General features: G+C 38.5%; 1 protein-coding gene across 1 annotated transcript in view; it reads left to right on the top strand.

Moving 5' to 3' along the window:
* The first annotated feature begins 704 nt into the window (after nt 1-704).
* Nucleotides 705-14,677, top strand: part of LOC107845077 (protein ARABIDILLO 1) — a 29,379-nt gene continuing 15,406 nt past the window's right edge. The window contains exons 1-5 of the mRNA XM_016689350.2: nt 705-3,066; nt 3,328-3,486; nt 3,553-3,636; nt 3,773-3,904; nt 4,531-4,658. Coding sequence (XP_016544836.1) covers nt 1,726-3,066; nt 3,328-3,486; nt 3,553-3,636; nt 3,773-3,904; nt 4,531-4,658 — 1,844 coding nt within the window. The 5' untranslated portion in view covers nt 705-1,725. The remainder of the gene's footprint in view (nt 3,067-3,327; nt 3,487-3,552; nt 3,637-3,772; nt 3,905-4,530; nt 4,659-14,677) is intronic.

Here is a 14,677-nt window from a genome sequence, read left to right as displayed (position 1 = left end):
TTAATTTCTTGCAGTAGACTATTATGGAAGAGTATGTAGTTATAAAAATCATATCTTCATCAAAACAGTCAATGCTCTAACAATTTATATCTAACGCAAAAAAAAAAAAAAATTACTATAAAAATATGGCCTCTTTATCTCTTAGATAAAGGTAAGATCTCTCACTACAAGAAACGTAACCTCTTTTACTACAAGATTAGTGTTGCATTGTTTTTTTTTCCCCCTTTGTTCTTTATTTTTTCTTGAACTTGAAATGAAACTTGTATTAGAAATAAAAGTTGTGATCAAGAAAAAATAATTGTTATTATTTATGGTTTATTTATAATCTACTAAAGAGTCAAATGTCATAACTATCATCATATCTTAAAATCGAATATTTCTTGTAGTGGAAATATACACTCAAACTTATATAAAGTTGAATAAATAGACACATGCGTCCAACATGATAATTTGCATTCTATGTATCGCCACGTAGAATATATGTGTCTATTTATTTAAATTTTATATATATTTAAGTGTATACTTTATGTATACATAAATTGGAAAACATACATATCAATTGAAACCAGGTAAAAGAACACATTTATTATGCATGGTTATTTTACAAGAAGAAACATCCGGCTTCATGATACAATGATAGTTATGTCATTTTGCTCTTTAGCAGATTATAAATAAATAAATCATAAATAATCGTCATTATTTTTTGTTGACCACAATTTTATTTGTAGTAATACAATTTCCATTTCAATTTCAAGAAAAAAGCAAGAACAAAAGGGAAAAAAGAAGGAAAAAAAAACACTCAACACTATTTTTCTTTTACAATCTACCTTTTGCAGGCAAATTTATCTCCTATTAATACAAAAAATCTCCGGAATAATCTCCCCTCCCTCTTTCTATAATTGCTTGCAGTATTAGTTCTCTACATTTAGGGGGCAATACCCATAAGGTGAAGGAGAAATAGGTGGAGACAAATTTGGCCTTGAGGGTTTGGCGTGCTTTCCTTTTTTTGCTCTATATAAATAAGTCATAATCTTGATTGTCTACAACCCCTATATCCAATCTATACCAAATAATAGATATCTTATAGTATGAATTTTGTTATTTTGGGATAGTATTGGAGTTTAGGTACTGAAGCTTTTGTTGAATGCAGATTTTCTTGTTGGGTTTTTAAGTACATTTGATTAATGTCTAGTGTGGAAGTTAAAGGGTTTTTAGTGACACCCACAAAGCCTAATTAGTCAGGTTTGTTGAAAAGGTTATGACTTTGATAATTGTTGCATTGAAGATTGAGGATTTGCTGGTATCTGGGGTTTGATCCTTTTGGTTATAGATGAATCTTGAATTTTGATGTGGTGTGAATGTATGTGTTGGTTGGTTGGTTTTTTGTTAGGGTATGTTGAGCATCCTTTGTGAGGTCTTTGCTTAGTTTTGGGATTTCATTTTGAGATTAAAGAGTGTTGTAATTCTTGGGGTTTTGGGGTTCTCATTTGGCTATGTGAGTGGGTATTGATTGCTGGTAAAGGTATCACCTTCTGTTTTTTTCTAGGGTTTATTGTGTGTTTTGAGGTGAAAAGCTTTTATGTGGAGAGGATTTGTTCCTTGATCACTTGTTAGTTTCTTACTGATTCTTTGTTCCTCAGCTAGTGTTTAAAAGTTTCCCTTTTGTTCCTTAGTGGTGTAAGAACCCCGGCTGTGAAATAATTTGTGTGAGTCACAAATTTAGATATGAACAGGAGGATTAGGAGGAAATTGACAAGGAAGGGACAGGAGAAGGCGGATTGTCCTGAGGTCGATGAGTGTTTGGCTTTGGATGAGAGAGGGATAGTTGATTGGACTAGGTTGCCGGATGATACAGTAATCCAGCTCTTTTCGTGTTTGAACTATCGTGATCGAGCAAGCTTGTCATCCACCTGTCGTACTTGGAGAAATTTAGGCACATCACCATGCTTGTGGCAGGTTTTGGATCTTCGTCCTCATAAGTGTGATTCTGCTGCTGCTGCTTCTCTTGCCCCTAGGTGTAAGAATCTTCAGAAACTTCGATTTCGTGGTGCTGAATCTGCTGATGCAATAATACAGCTTCAGGCTAAGAGTTTGTATGAGATCAGCGGTGATTACTGCCGCAAGATCACAGATGCTACATTGTCTGTAATTGCTGCTCGACATGAGTCACTTGAAAATTTGCAACTTGGCCCTGATTTTTGTGAAAAGATAAGCAGTGATGCAATAAAAGCAATAGCTATTTGCTGTCCTCAACTCCGGAGACTTAGACTTTCTGGAATTCGTGATGTTGATGGAGATGCCATCAATGCATTGTCTAGGCATTGTCGGGATTTGGTGGACATTGGTCTCATCGATTGTCTCAACATTGATGAGGTGGCTTTGGGAAACGTTTTGTCTCTTCGCTTCCTGTCGGTTGCTGGCACGACTAATATGAACTGGAGTTTGGCTTTAGAGAATTGGAGTAAACTGCCTAACCTGATGGGCTTAGATGTTTCTAGAACAGATATAATTCCTAATCCCGTTCTAAGACTGTTTTCATCCTCACTATGCTTAAAGGTCTTCTGCGCCTTATATTGCCCCGCTCTCGAGCAAGACGCCAACTTTGTTTCCAATAACAACCTCAGAGGTAAACTACTGCTTTCTTTTTTCACTGACATTTTTAAAGTAGCAGCATCACTATTTGCCGATACTACAAATAACGAGAGGAATGTATTTGTGGAGTGGAGAAATTTAAAGACCAAGAATAGAAAAATGGATGATGTTATGAATTGGCTGGAATGGATCCTTTCTCATTCACTTCTGCGAATTGCTGAAAGCAATCCTCAAGGGTTGGACAATTTTTGGCTAAGCCAGGGTGCCTATCTGTTACTTAGTTTAATGCGTAGCACTCAAGAGGAAGTTCAAGAAAGGGCAGCCACTGGCCTGGCAACTTTTGTTGTCATTGATGATGAAAATGCTAGTATTCATGGTGGAAGGGCTGAAGCAGTTATGCGAGATGGAGGCATAGGTCTCCTGCTTAATCTTGCAAAATCTTGGAGGGAAGGGCTTCAGACAGAAGCTGCAAAGGTGAAACTTCTTTGTCATCCTATGGCCAACTGTCTGGTTTGATTTTGTATATCTTCTTATGTTAGATGTTCATGAATTGTCTTGCTAGATCATATTTGTGTTGTTCTATTAATTTCAGTTCTGTCTTTGAAGAGTATCCATTAGCTTGCCTCCCCCCCTTCCCTCCCCTCGTCACTACTTGATGAATGGTTAAAAAATTTGCTAAAGTTATTTGCTCTCATGTCGAAGATTGATTTGTATGCATCTCAATTCAATGTGTAGGCTATAGCAAATTTATCTGTGAATGCCAATGTTGCAAAAGCTGTAGCAGAAGAAGGTGGGATAAGCATCCTAGCAATTTTGGCAAGGTCTATGAATAGGCTGGCTGCAGAAGAGGCGGCTGGAGGACTGTGGAATCTCTCAGTTGGGGAAGAGCATAAGGTCAGGTTAATAGCCACTTTTTTTTGTTCAGCAATTTGCTTCCTGCTAAACAAAAGTCAACTACAGGCTGCCATTGCTGAAGCTGGTGGTGTAAAAGCTCTGGTTGATCTTATCTTCAAATGGTCCATCACTGGTGGTGAGGGAGTTCTGGTACGTGCTTTAGCAAGGCATATGCATATGTAACACCCATGCCTTGTATTCTTACTTGCAACTTATGCCACATAAAAAATGAAAGTAGTCAGGTCATGTTTCTGTGAGTAATTTGCTTGTTTTTGCCACATTTTAGGAACGTGCTGCTGGTGCATTAGCAAATTTGGCGGCAGACGACAAATGTAGCATGGAAGTAGCAGCAGTAGGTGGTGTACATGCTTTAGTAAAGCTTGCTCAAAACTGCAAAGCTGAAGGAGTTCAAGAGCAGGTTCAGTTCCTTCAGACTTTGTAGTCAGCAATTTTTGTCAGACTGTTCACGATAACGAGCAGAGAGTTTCTATGTTTTTTCCCCACCATATCACTTTATATTTCGGGTCTGAGAATCCCTTTGAAATTGTTGAATGCAAGAGTAAGTCCGAACAAGCTTTTACGTGCATCAAACGCGCCGTGCTTTACCAAAAGGCATCATTTCAAGTTGATAGGTCACTAACCAACCTGTGTGTATTATGAGACTAGAACATCATTTTCCTTTTCGACATATTTGCGATGGGTCCTCAGGGGAGGTGGCTTGTACATGCTTGTACCTTATGCAGATTCATTGCATAGGGTATATCTGAGAGATATGAATTTCTCATGCTTCTAGTTAATTCTATTCGCAAAATTCTCTCTGATATTGTGCTGTCCTTGTGCCCCTTTTATTTCTTAATGTGCGAGTGCTTACATGCAACATCTTCTAGTTAGGACTGGTATAATCTGTTGCTAGAGAAGGGCTGCTTAAATTGTGGGGTCAGTGTTGCAATGTTTTGGCTTTCACTTTATGGACTATTTGGTGAAGTCTACGTTCGTACATTTGGTGTTCAGTTGTGTGATGATATCCTTTTTTTGTTTCTCCAGGCTGCCCGTGCACTCGCAAATCTTGCTGCGCATGGAGATAGCAATAGTAACAATGCAGCAGTTGGACAAGAGGCAGGAGCTCTGGAAGCACTTGTGCAACTTACGCGTTCTCCTAATGATGGAGTCAGGTAGTTTGTTTCCATAATTTAACTTGCATATTGTTTTACGTGAAGTGAAATATTTCAATATTTTCTTGCTGCTGACATGTAGCTATTGTCATTCAGCAAAAGTTTTTCTAAGGTGGAGAGAGACTCTCCCTTCTCTCTAGACTACTTGAGACATAGAAATAAGCAAAACATTCATTCTCTGACAACTTTTCCAGGCAATTTCTACTACAACCCGCTTTATCAAGCTCTAACGATCCGAGATCCTTTCGATGGCCTATATTGAAGGGATATCTATCTAAATTCGATTGATTGCATAAAGCCCGCAGTAGCAAATAGTATTAGATTATACAAAAATTAGCTTAGATAATGCTAAAATTAGCTTAGTATAAGAGAAGTGAAAAATAACAAAAGATCTGTCATATACATTATTAAGTTTGAAAATGAGTCCTTTTTAAAAAAAAATTAGGAGAGGAACATTTCTAAATAAAGTTTGTGGTAGAAAATTCATAAACATTGGGTTTGTGGGAAGTGAGGAATGAACTGCTGAATAGGAGACCTCGAAGTTTATAGACAAAGGAACATACCATTCAAAGGAGATCACTAGGATGCCAGAAAAAAAGGTTGCTAATTGCGGTGATCTATGAGTGGCCAAGTGAAAATCTTAAAATTTAGGATAAAACAATTGAGAAGATAAATTCAACGAGGAAAGCTCACTAAGCCAAGATTGAATCCTGATAGATGTTAACTTGTCAAGTGAAAAAATTAAGTGGGCTATTGGGTTGTTTGCTTACACCACTAGATTTTCCAATGGAAGGGTCAACAACCACAACCTAAGTTGCTCGTACTCGGGTGTGGGTGTCCGATACTGGTACGGATCTAAAGGTCGGATCCTTCGCGGTCTCAATTTAAAGATTCGGGGATATATGGATCTAGGGATGGATATGGGTGCGAGGATTCGGCAAAAAATAATTTAAATATCTAACAATAGAGTTATAAAACATAAATTATGAGATATTATATGAAAAACTTGAGGAAAAAATGTTGTTCAAGAAGAAAATCTTGGAAGGAGATAAAAAGAAAAGCAATAACATAGAAATTTCTATATACAAGGTATTCCATTTTCTTCAATTTCACCTTATCTTTTGTTTTGATTACAAAATTTCTTAAATCTGTCCGGACTTTTCCAGTCGATTTTGGTCAGAGTACCCAAAATTGGTTGACCAGATCGGGTACGGATCCCACATCCACACCCACACCCACACCCACACCCACACCCACACCCACACCCACGTCGTGTTGACACGGGTGCTGCACCAAAAGTGAAGAGTCCAAGTAACATAGACCACAACCACCCAAGGGGCGTGATAAAGTTCTCTGAGATCATCAATGGCTTGCAGCTTGTTGATCCCTCTTTGGTTTGGGGCTCTTACACTTGGAATAGGGGGAATAATCAAGGAATCACCTCAAGATTTGATAGATTCCATTTTTCCACAGAATGGGGCGAGAAATTTAGGAATATAAAACAATGTCTAATTACAATGTGGAGACTGGAAGTACAGGAAATCCTACTTCAAGTGTGGAACTGGTGGCTGAAAGTGGAAGGTTTTAAAGAAGAGGTAAAGGCATGGTGACTTTTCAGGTACAAGGTCATCCAGACTTTATCCTTGCTGACAAACTGAAGTTGTTACAAACCAAGTTGAAGGAGTGGAGCTCTAATTATGAGAGCTTAGAAAAGAAAAAGACAGAATCACTGAGCTGAGTTGCTAACTTTGATAAGTTACAGGAACAAAAAAGTACATCTGATAATGACCTACTGTCAAAGGCAAGACCTGACAATGGAATTTGATGATATTGCAAAGTATGGGGAGACAACCCGGAGATAAAGATCTAGGGTGTTATGGTTGAAGGGAAGTGATAGGAACACTTCTTTTTTCAAAGAATGACAATTTGCACATAGAAGATTAAACAATATTGACAAACTAGAGTTTGAAGGAGTTGACGCGATAGATCTAGAAGGATTTAAATGGGAAATTATCTCCTTTTATCAAAAGCTGTATGCTGAAACTGAAACATGGAGGCCGGATTTCAAGTTCATGAATCTCTCAGAATATTAGACAAAGAGCAGAATTGGCTTCAAAAACCTTTTGAAGAAGAACTGCTAGATAGCACAAATATGTGTGTTGTTGACGAGGACCATGTGCGTCATGCTTGTTTGAAGATAATTCATTCTATGACAAATTTATCCCCAATATTTTTCTTTAAAAGAGTTCAAATGCTACTTTTTTTTTTTTTTTTTGAGAAAAGTAACAGTTAATCTATATGTATCCACAAGTCGACTACATCAAAATAATGTAGTTCCCTTACAAAAGTGTTGTAGTTAGAGCCCTATATCTTCTAGATTACAACCAATCTATAGCTGTGTTAATAGCTTTTGGCTGATCTAAGACTACCTGTTTACACCAAAAATAATACAAAGCCAAACAATTAAACTTAAATCTTTGAATGTTGCTCCGTTTCCCGACAAAACATCTTTGATTTCTTTCCTTCCATACTGCCCACCATACCATATACTTGTGGGGACAATCTTCCATCTCCTCTTTTTTAGCTGCATTTCCATCCCTATTCCAGCTCTTCAACACCTCTTTAATTCTTCCTGGTTTCACCCATATTAATTTCCTCATATTGATGAACATTTGCCATAGCTGGTCAGTCCACTTGCAATGTAAAAAGAGATGGTTGACTGTCTCTACCTGTTCTTCACACAAAAAACACCTGGAGCATAGGTGAAAGCCTATTTTGTTCAGATTCTCATGTGTCAAAACTGCCTCCTTGGCCAGCAACCAAGTGAAGCAATTTACTTTGTAAGGTATCTTGGTTCTCAATATTATCTTCCAAGGCCATTCTGTTTCCGAGACACCTGTAGTGTTGAGATCTCTGGAGGCAGATTTTACAGTGAAGCATCCATTACTCTCCTCCTTCCAGACCATTGAGTCCTCTTCCCAGATAGATGGTTGATTTGTGCAATTGTGACATAGGATTCTGCTATCCAGCTTATTTCCCAATCGTTCAGATTTCTCCTTAAATGTAAGTTCCCATCCTTGGCCAGTCCATAATTCAGCTATTGTTACTTGCTGCAGTTGGCATAAATTATAAAGATCTGGGAACATTCGGCTCAATGAATACTGGCCACACCATCTGTCTTTCCAGAAGAGAAGGAAATCTTTCTGCTGTTTCCAACTTTGAAGTTTGATCTTTCTAACACTATATCCCATAAACTCCTGATGGACCTCCAAAAGCTAGATCCATATGGCGAATCTACCCTTACTGTCATCCACTTATCCTCCATGCCATATTTGGCAATGATCACTTCCTTCCATAAAAAAATTCTCTGCAGATGCAAATTTCCATAGCCATTTCATCATTAGACTTCGATTTTGGATCTTTAGATCTCTTATGCCCACACCCCCCATCTTCTTGTTTATTGTCATCTCCTCCCACTTGACTAAATGATATTTTCTCTTATCGTCACTGCCTTTCCTAGAAAAGGTTCTTTTGATTGCCTCAATCCTGGTGATCACACTGGCTGGAGCCGGAAATACTGACATTATGTAGGTTGGTAAAGCATCAATTACACTATTTACTAGAGTCAATCTCGCCTCTCTAGACAAATATTGACTTTTCCATGATGCCAACCTTCTTTCGCTCTTCTCTATCACTCCGCTCCAAATTTCCTTTGATTTGCTTTTTGCTCCTAGAGGCATTCCCAGGTAAGTTATGGGTAACTCCCCCACCTGTCCCCCCAAAGTGTCAGCTAGTTCTTCAATCTCTATTACTTCATTGATGGGGTAAATGTAACTTTTATCCCAATTGATGTGCAACCCTGAAACTGTTTCAAAAATTATGAAAATGGCCCTTAGAACTAAGAATTGTTCTCCTACAGCTTCACAAAATACTAGTGTGTCATCTGCATACTGCAAATGTGTGATCTCTAGGTTGTTCTCCGCCCTATTCTCTACTTGAAATCCTCTGATTAACCCCTTAGACTTTGTTGTATTGATGAGATTGCTCAATCCTTCCATTGCTAGTATGAACAAGAAAGGAGAAAGAGGATCCCCTTGCCTCAAACCAAACCTCTCTGAGAAGGGAAAAAACCATTAGGGTTTCTATTAACCGGAACTAAAACTCTGACAGTGCTGATACATTGCTTGATCCAGCTTATCCATCTTGTCCCAAACCCCATCTTCAGTAGTATATTCACAAGAAAGCTCCAATTCAAGTGATCATATGCTTTCTGAATGTCAAGTTTGCATAGGATACCAGGTTGGTTGCTCTTTACTCTTGAATCCACCAGTTCATTCGCTATCATCACTGCATCTATTATCTGCCTTCCTTTGATGAAGGCCATTTGTTGCCTGTCTATTAGTTTATGAGTGACTTTTTTCAATCTTTCGGCTAACAATTTGGCTATGATCTTGTATACCCCTCCTACCAAGCTAATGGGCTTGAAATCAGTCAACTCTATAGCCCCTACCTTCTTAAGAATCAATGCGATAAAGGTGGCATTCATATTTTTCTCAAATGTCCCCTCTATATAGAAGTTCTGAACCGCAGCTATCAAATCATAACGGATAATATTATTATCCCAACACTGGCTGAAGAAGGCCATTGAATAGCCATCAGGCCTTTGTCCCCAGCACAAGCCTTTATGCTATACAATATTTCTTGAGCTTCAAAAGGAGCCTCCAGGAAGTTGCAATCTTCAGCATCAATACTAGCGCAATCTCTCATATCTAACTGCGGCCTCCAGTCTTCTGACTCTGTGTATAGCCTCTCATAGTAGTCCACTATTTCCTTTTTGATCTCTTCGGTTTCTGGAATGACTTCGCCTCTAACTCTCAGTTTGTCGATGGAGTTGGCTCTTCTGTGGGTATTTGCTGTCCTGTGGAAGAAGCTTGTGTTCCTGTCACCCTGTTTAAGCCATAAGGCTCTAGATCTCTGCTTCCAATCTGTTTAAGCCATAAGGCTCTAGATCTCTGCTTTCAATCTGTCTCCTCATGCATAGCAATATCCTCAAGCTCCATAGTAAGAGCAAGTCTTGAAGCTATTTCCCTTTCTGTTAGAACTTTTTGCTCTTAAATCTCCTCTAAATCAGCTAGATGGCTTAACACATTAGCTTTTTGCATTTTTAGATTTCCCTGTATGGTTTTGCCCCATTCCTTTCATTTTCTTTTTAGAGCCTTTTACTTGGCCATTAGAAAATAGTCTGGCCTGGCAATATAATGAAAAAACTCCCACCAGTTCTTGACCTTGTCATTGAAACCTTCTGTTTGAAGCCACCAATTTTCAAACTTGAAATATGACCTAGACTGCTCCCAATCACCAGACTGTAGTAGCACGGGTGAATGTATAGACTGTTTGATGCAGCTAAAATTGGTGTCCCATTCTTCAGAAGCCAAGAATCTATCCAATCTAGCAGCTTCTGTGTGTATTTCCCCTTTTTTCCATGTATATTTCCCCCCTATTAGGTTCCTATCTACCAACTTCATGTCCTCAATAAAATCAGAAAAATCTGCCATTGCTCTACTTCTTATATTACTGTAGTTCCTCTTTTTTGATGGATACCTGACTGTGTTGAAGTCCCCAAGTCCCCAGGATCCATGGCCCATAAAACAGTCCTCTTGCTACCCCTAGCTGCCACCAAGTCTCTTCCCTCTATATCCTATCATTTGGTGCATAAGTCCCTGTTATATGCCATTTGAAATCTTGATTTTTCCCTGACAGTTGACATATCCCAGCGCTACTCAATTCCCTTTCCCAAATTCTTTTATCCCACATGATCACCACTCCCCCCCTTGTTCCACTTGCCTTTAGTTGTACATAATCAGCCCATCTGTTATCCCATATTTCTTTCACCAAGTTAGAAATATCCCCCTTCAATTTTGTCTCTTGAAGACAGACTACATCAGCTTTCCAGTTTAATAGCATGTTCCTTACCATTCTTCTCTTTCTCCCACAGTTTTACCCCCTCACATTCCATGAAACTATGTTGAGCTTCATTTATCATTTTAATAGCTAGTTGCCCCCCTCTAGTTCTTGAGCCATTGCTTATGAAGATAGTATCTAACTCTAGATTCTTCAGTTCATTCCGTCCTTTCCTCTTGTAAGTTTTCAGTTCTGACTGGCTAAATTTATTTTATTGCTTGTTGTTGTCGATCTTGAGAAACATCTCAATAGCTTTCTCTTCGCACCCTTTAAAGCTGACCCCAAATTCTCTGCTCAGTTTGAGGATATGTTCCTGTATCTAGATTGGTGCTGTTGTTTTGGGATTGTCCTCTGGAAATAGAACTCTCAATGGAGTTACCTTTTCTGTGCCTGTGATGGTATCTTCTCCCTGGCTAGCATCTTGGATTGGCTCTAATTCTTCTTTGTCACAGTGAACCACTATTTCTCCCCAATTGTTCTTCTCTCTTTGATCCTCGATAGGGCTAAGAACTCCTGCTGAAATTTCCTCTTGAGCTATTTTATCGATAGTGCTAGCCCCGGAGAAGGCTTGTATTTCGATATTAAATAAGTCCAGTGGTTGGTCTACTTCAATTAATTGATGAACCTTTTCGGCAATAATTGGGTCCATAGAGAGGCCTACTCTGTTATTTCTTCTATTGTGGGCCAACCGATGTTTGATATTTCGTCTTCCTTTTGGTTCACCACCACATGACCCCCAATTCAACTTTCCCCCATCCACCGAGGTGCCCACATGCCCTTCTTTAAGATTTGTTGTCCTTAGCTTAGAATGAGACTGTTGATTTTCATTGACCGCTGGACAAGAGCCCAGACCTTCTTCTTTATCCTCTAGCTTTCTGACTGTCATCGGGATCTCACACCACACTGGAATGGTGTATACTAAACCCTGACTGAATACTTCGATTTCCTTCAGAACCATACTCCCATCCCCTTTCACCTTTATCCTGGTTTGGACCTGGATATATTTGGGTCACATGTTGGAAATTTTTAGCGCCCAAGCAAATTTAATTTTTTGGCCCAAGTGGAAGAAGAGAGCAAGATCAAGTTAAGTATTTCACCAGCTCCGTTGCTATTGGTAGAAGGATATCATGCAATGGATGAGCAACTTTTACATTTGAAAGGTTTGGCATCAAAGTATCTGAAAAGCCTTGCGATCTGGGAAGAAACAAATAAGCGGCAGAAGGAAGAAACTCCACACGTATATTCTTCTGTTTCTGTTGATTCGAGGAATAAAAGTATCGAAGCAACAAAGGAAAAAGACAATGATGACATGACAATTGCGGATGACAATTCGGATAAAGGAAATTGGTCACAACCTGAACTCCCGAACATGCAATTTATGCAAGTTCATGGTGCAGTATCGGTTGACATGCAGATGCAGGAAGTTCAAGAGGATAAAATGGAAGCTGATGAGAATGTGGAGTCAATTGCTAAACAACTATGGAGTTGTATAGATGGATGAAGTGTGGACTTCTAGAAGCTCAAGGTAGCAGTGGGGGTATTTTAATTCTTTGGGACAATAGAGTGTGGAAAGGGACTCTGATTTTCAAAGGAATGTATTCAGGCACTTATTATAGCTTTGAAGCTGTGCAACAGACTTTCAAATGGTGCCTTTCTGGTGTCTCACACCAGGCTTGATAAATTAGGATGCTGGGAGAGATTGCAGCAGCTAGAAGTTTTTGTGCTGGTCCATGGGTTACATGTGGGGATTTCAACACAAACAGATTCATGTGTGGAAGAAGAAACTGCATAAGAAATACTAATGTATTGTCTGACTTCTCTGGCTGGATTGAAGATATGGAGCATCATGACCCCCCATATAACAGGGAAGGTTTACTATGTTTAGGGGTGTTAATCATAAAAATGCTGCTACACTAGACAGATTTGTATATTATATGGATGGGGAGGAGGCTTTCAGAGATATCAAACAAAATTTTTAACCTCGAGTTCATTCTCATTATACACCTATCTTGTCGGAGTGCGCAAATGGGAGCATAGAAAGTCATATTTCAAATTTGAAAACGGGTGGTTAAGGGTGGAAGGCTTCAAGGAATTAGTTCCAAATTGGTGTCCTGAGTTTGAAGTTCAGCACTGTCCAGATTTCATATTAAGCAACAAGCTAAAATTGTTGAAGAATAAACTTAAGGAATGGAGCAAGTCAAATTTTGGGGAGCTAGTTAACAAGAAAAACAGCTTGTTAAATGAGCTCGCTGAGCTGGTCAAGTTAAAATGGAAGAGACCTCAATGAAGATGAGATGCTAATTAGGGCAACTGTGATGGTAGAGTCGGAGGAACTTGCAAAAAATGAAGAAGCAAGATGGAGACAAAAATCAAGAGTACTGTGGTTAAATAAGGTGGTAGAATACACGATTTTTTCAAAGGATGGCTACTGCTCACAGGAGATATAATACCATTGATAGATTGGTAATATAAGATGTAGATGTTGTGCAACCTGAAGGCATAAAAAGAGCTATGTTGGAGTTTTACCAGAATCTGTATTCTGAAACAGTGTTTTGGAGGCCTTCTTTTGAATTCTCAAATGGTCTTAAGTGAATGAGGAGGAAAAATAATGGCTGCAAAGAATGGAGATGTGAAGTGGTAGTTCAATGAAGATAAACATTCTATCATGGAACGTGAGGGGATTGAATGATGGGGAAAAAGGGAGATTAATTAAAATTTTGCTCAATGAATGGAGATGTGAAGCTTTATCTGGTTTACATGTTAATTGGAGCAAGAGTTTTATCTTTCCCATTTCCCAAGTGCCAAACATTCTGTCTCTTACAAACAATTTAGGATTGGGTATGCCATTGGGAGCAAATAGCAAATCCTATGGAATGAGGTCGTTGAAAGATGCGAGAAAAAGTTGGCAATGTGGAAAACTTGGTACTTATCTTTGGGGATAGGTTAACTCTAATCAGTTCTGTGTTGGATGCCCTCCCTACATTCATGATGTCTGCTTTCCTATCCCAAGAGGGGTGGAAAAAAAGATAGACAGTATGAAGAGAGATTTCTTATGGTAGTACTCATCTGGTAAAATGGGATGTACTTACTCTTGGCAAAAAACAGGGGGGATTGGGCATAAAAAACTTGACATTGCATAATAAGAGCTTATTACGGAAGTGTTTATGGAGGTACAGTAATGAGGCTATTACATTTTGTTGAAATTTCATCAATCAAAAATATGAAATGGAATGCCAATGCATCACTAAAAAACGGAAAAGTACTTTTGGATGCCGTGTATGGAAGAGCATTAGAAACCTGTGGAATGATTTTTGGGGAATATGGTGATTTCAGTGGGGGATGGTAGTAAGACAACTTTTTGGGAGGATCAGTAGATTGGTGACACTAGTTTGAAATCCACTTTTCCTGATCTCTACTCTATAAGCGCCCAAACTTGCAATCATATAAACCAAGTTTTGAATCAAGCGAAGAACCTTGTCTTTTAGGGAAGTAGAAAGTTCTGTTACCATGATTCAACTTATAGGAACTTTTACAGGAAACCAGATAGACTCAGATGGAGCCTTGGTGAAAAGGTAATTTCTCAATAAAATCGGCTTATTGGTTCATGAATCATAAAAGCTCCATAAACGGGGTAGGGCCTTGGAAACTAACTTGGAGAACAAAAATTGCAATGAAGGCATCTTGTTTTGTTTGGTGGTAAGGAGTGCATGTTTTAACTTAAGAAAGTTACAAAGAAGAGGTCTTCAGATTTGTTCAAGGTCTCTGCTACGTGGTCAGGAGGGTGAAAACAATGAGCATCTTTTCTTACATTGTAAGACAAGAATAAGTCTGCATTAGTTTTTTCTAAGATTCAGAAGTAATGCACATCTGAATGATTAAGATGTTGTCTCTAGATTTGAAAACTAAATGATTAAAGCTGTTTGTTTTTCAACATCTGAATGTGCAAAAAATTTTTATTTGTATATATCATAAAATAAAAAATACAATTCAAGTAAAAAACTAATTATATATCAGAAAAGTATGTAATTTCATACAACAAAATTATTATTTGATTGCAA

Source organism: Capsicum annuum, chromosome 8 (genome assembly GCF_002878395.1).
Source record: "Capsicum annuum cultivar UCD-10X-F1 chromosome 8, UCD10Xv1.1, whole genome shotgun sequence".
Taxonomy (NCBI): Eukaryota; Viridiplantae; Streptophyta; class Magnoliopsida; order Solanales; family Solanaceae; genus Capsicum; species Capsicum annuum.
The sequence above is the reverse complement of the archived record's forward strand: the minus strand, read 5'-3'. Positions and strand labels throughout refer to the sequence as shown.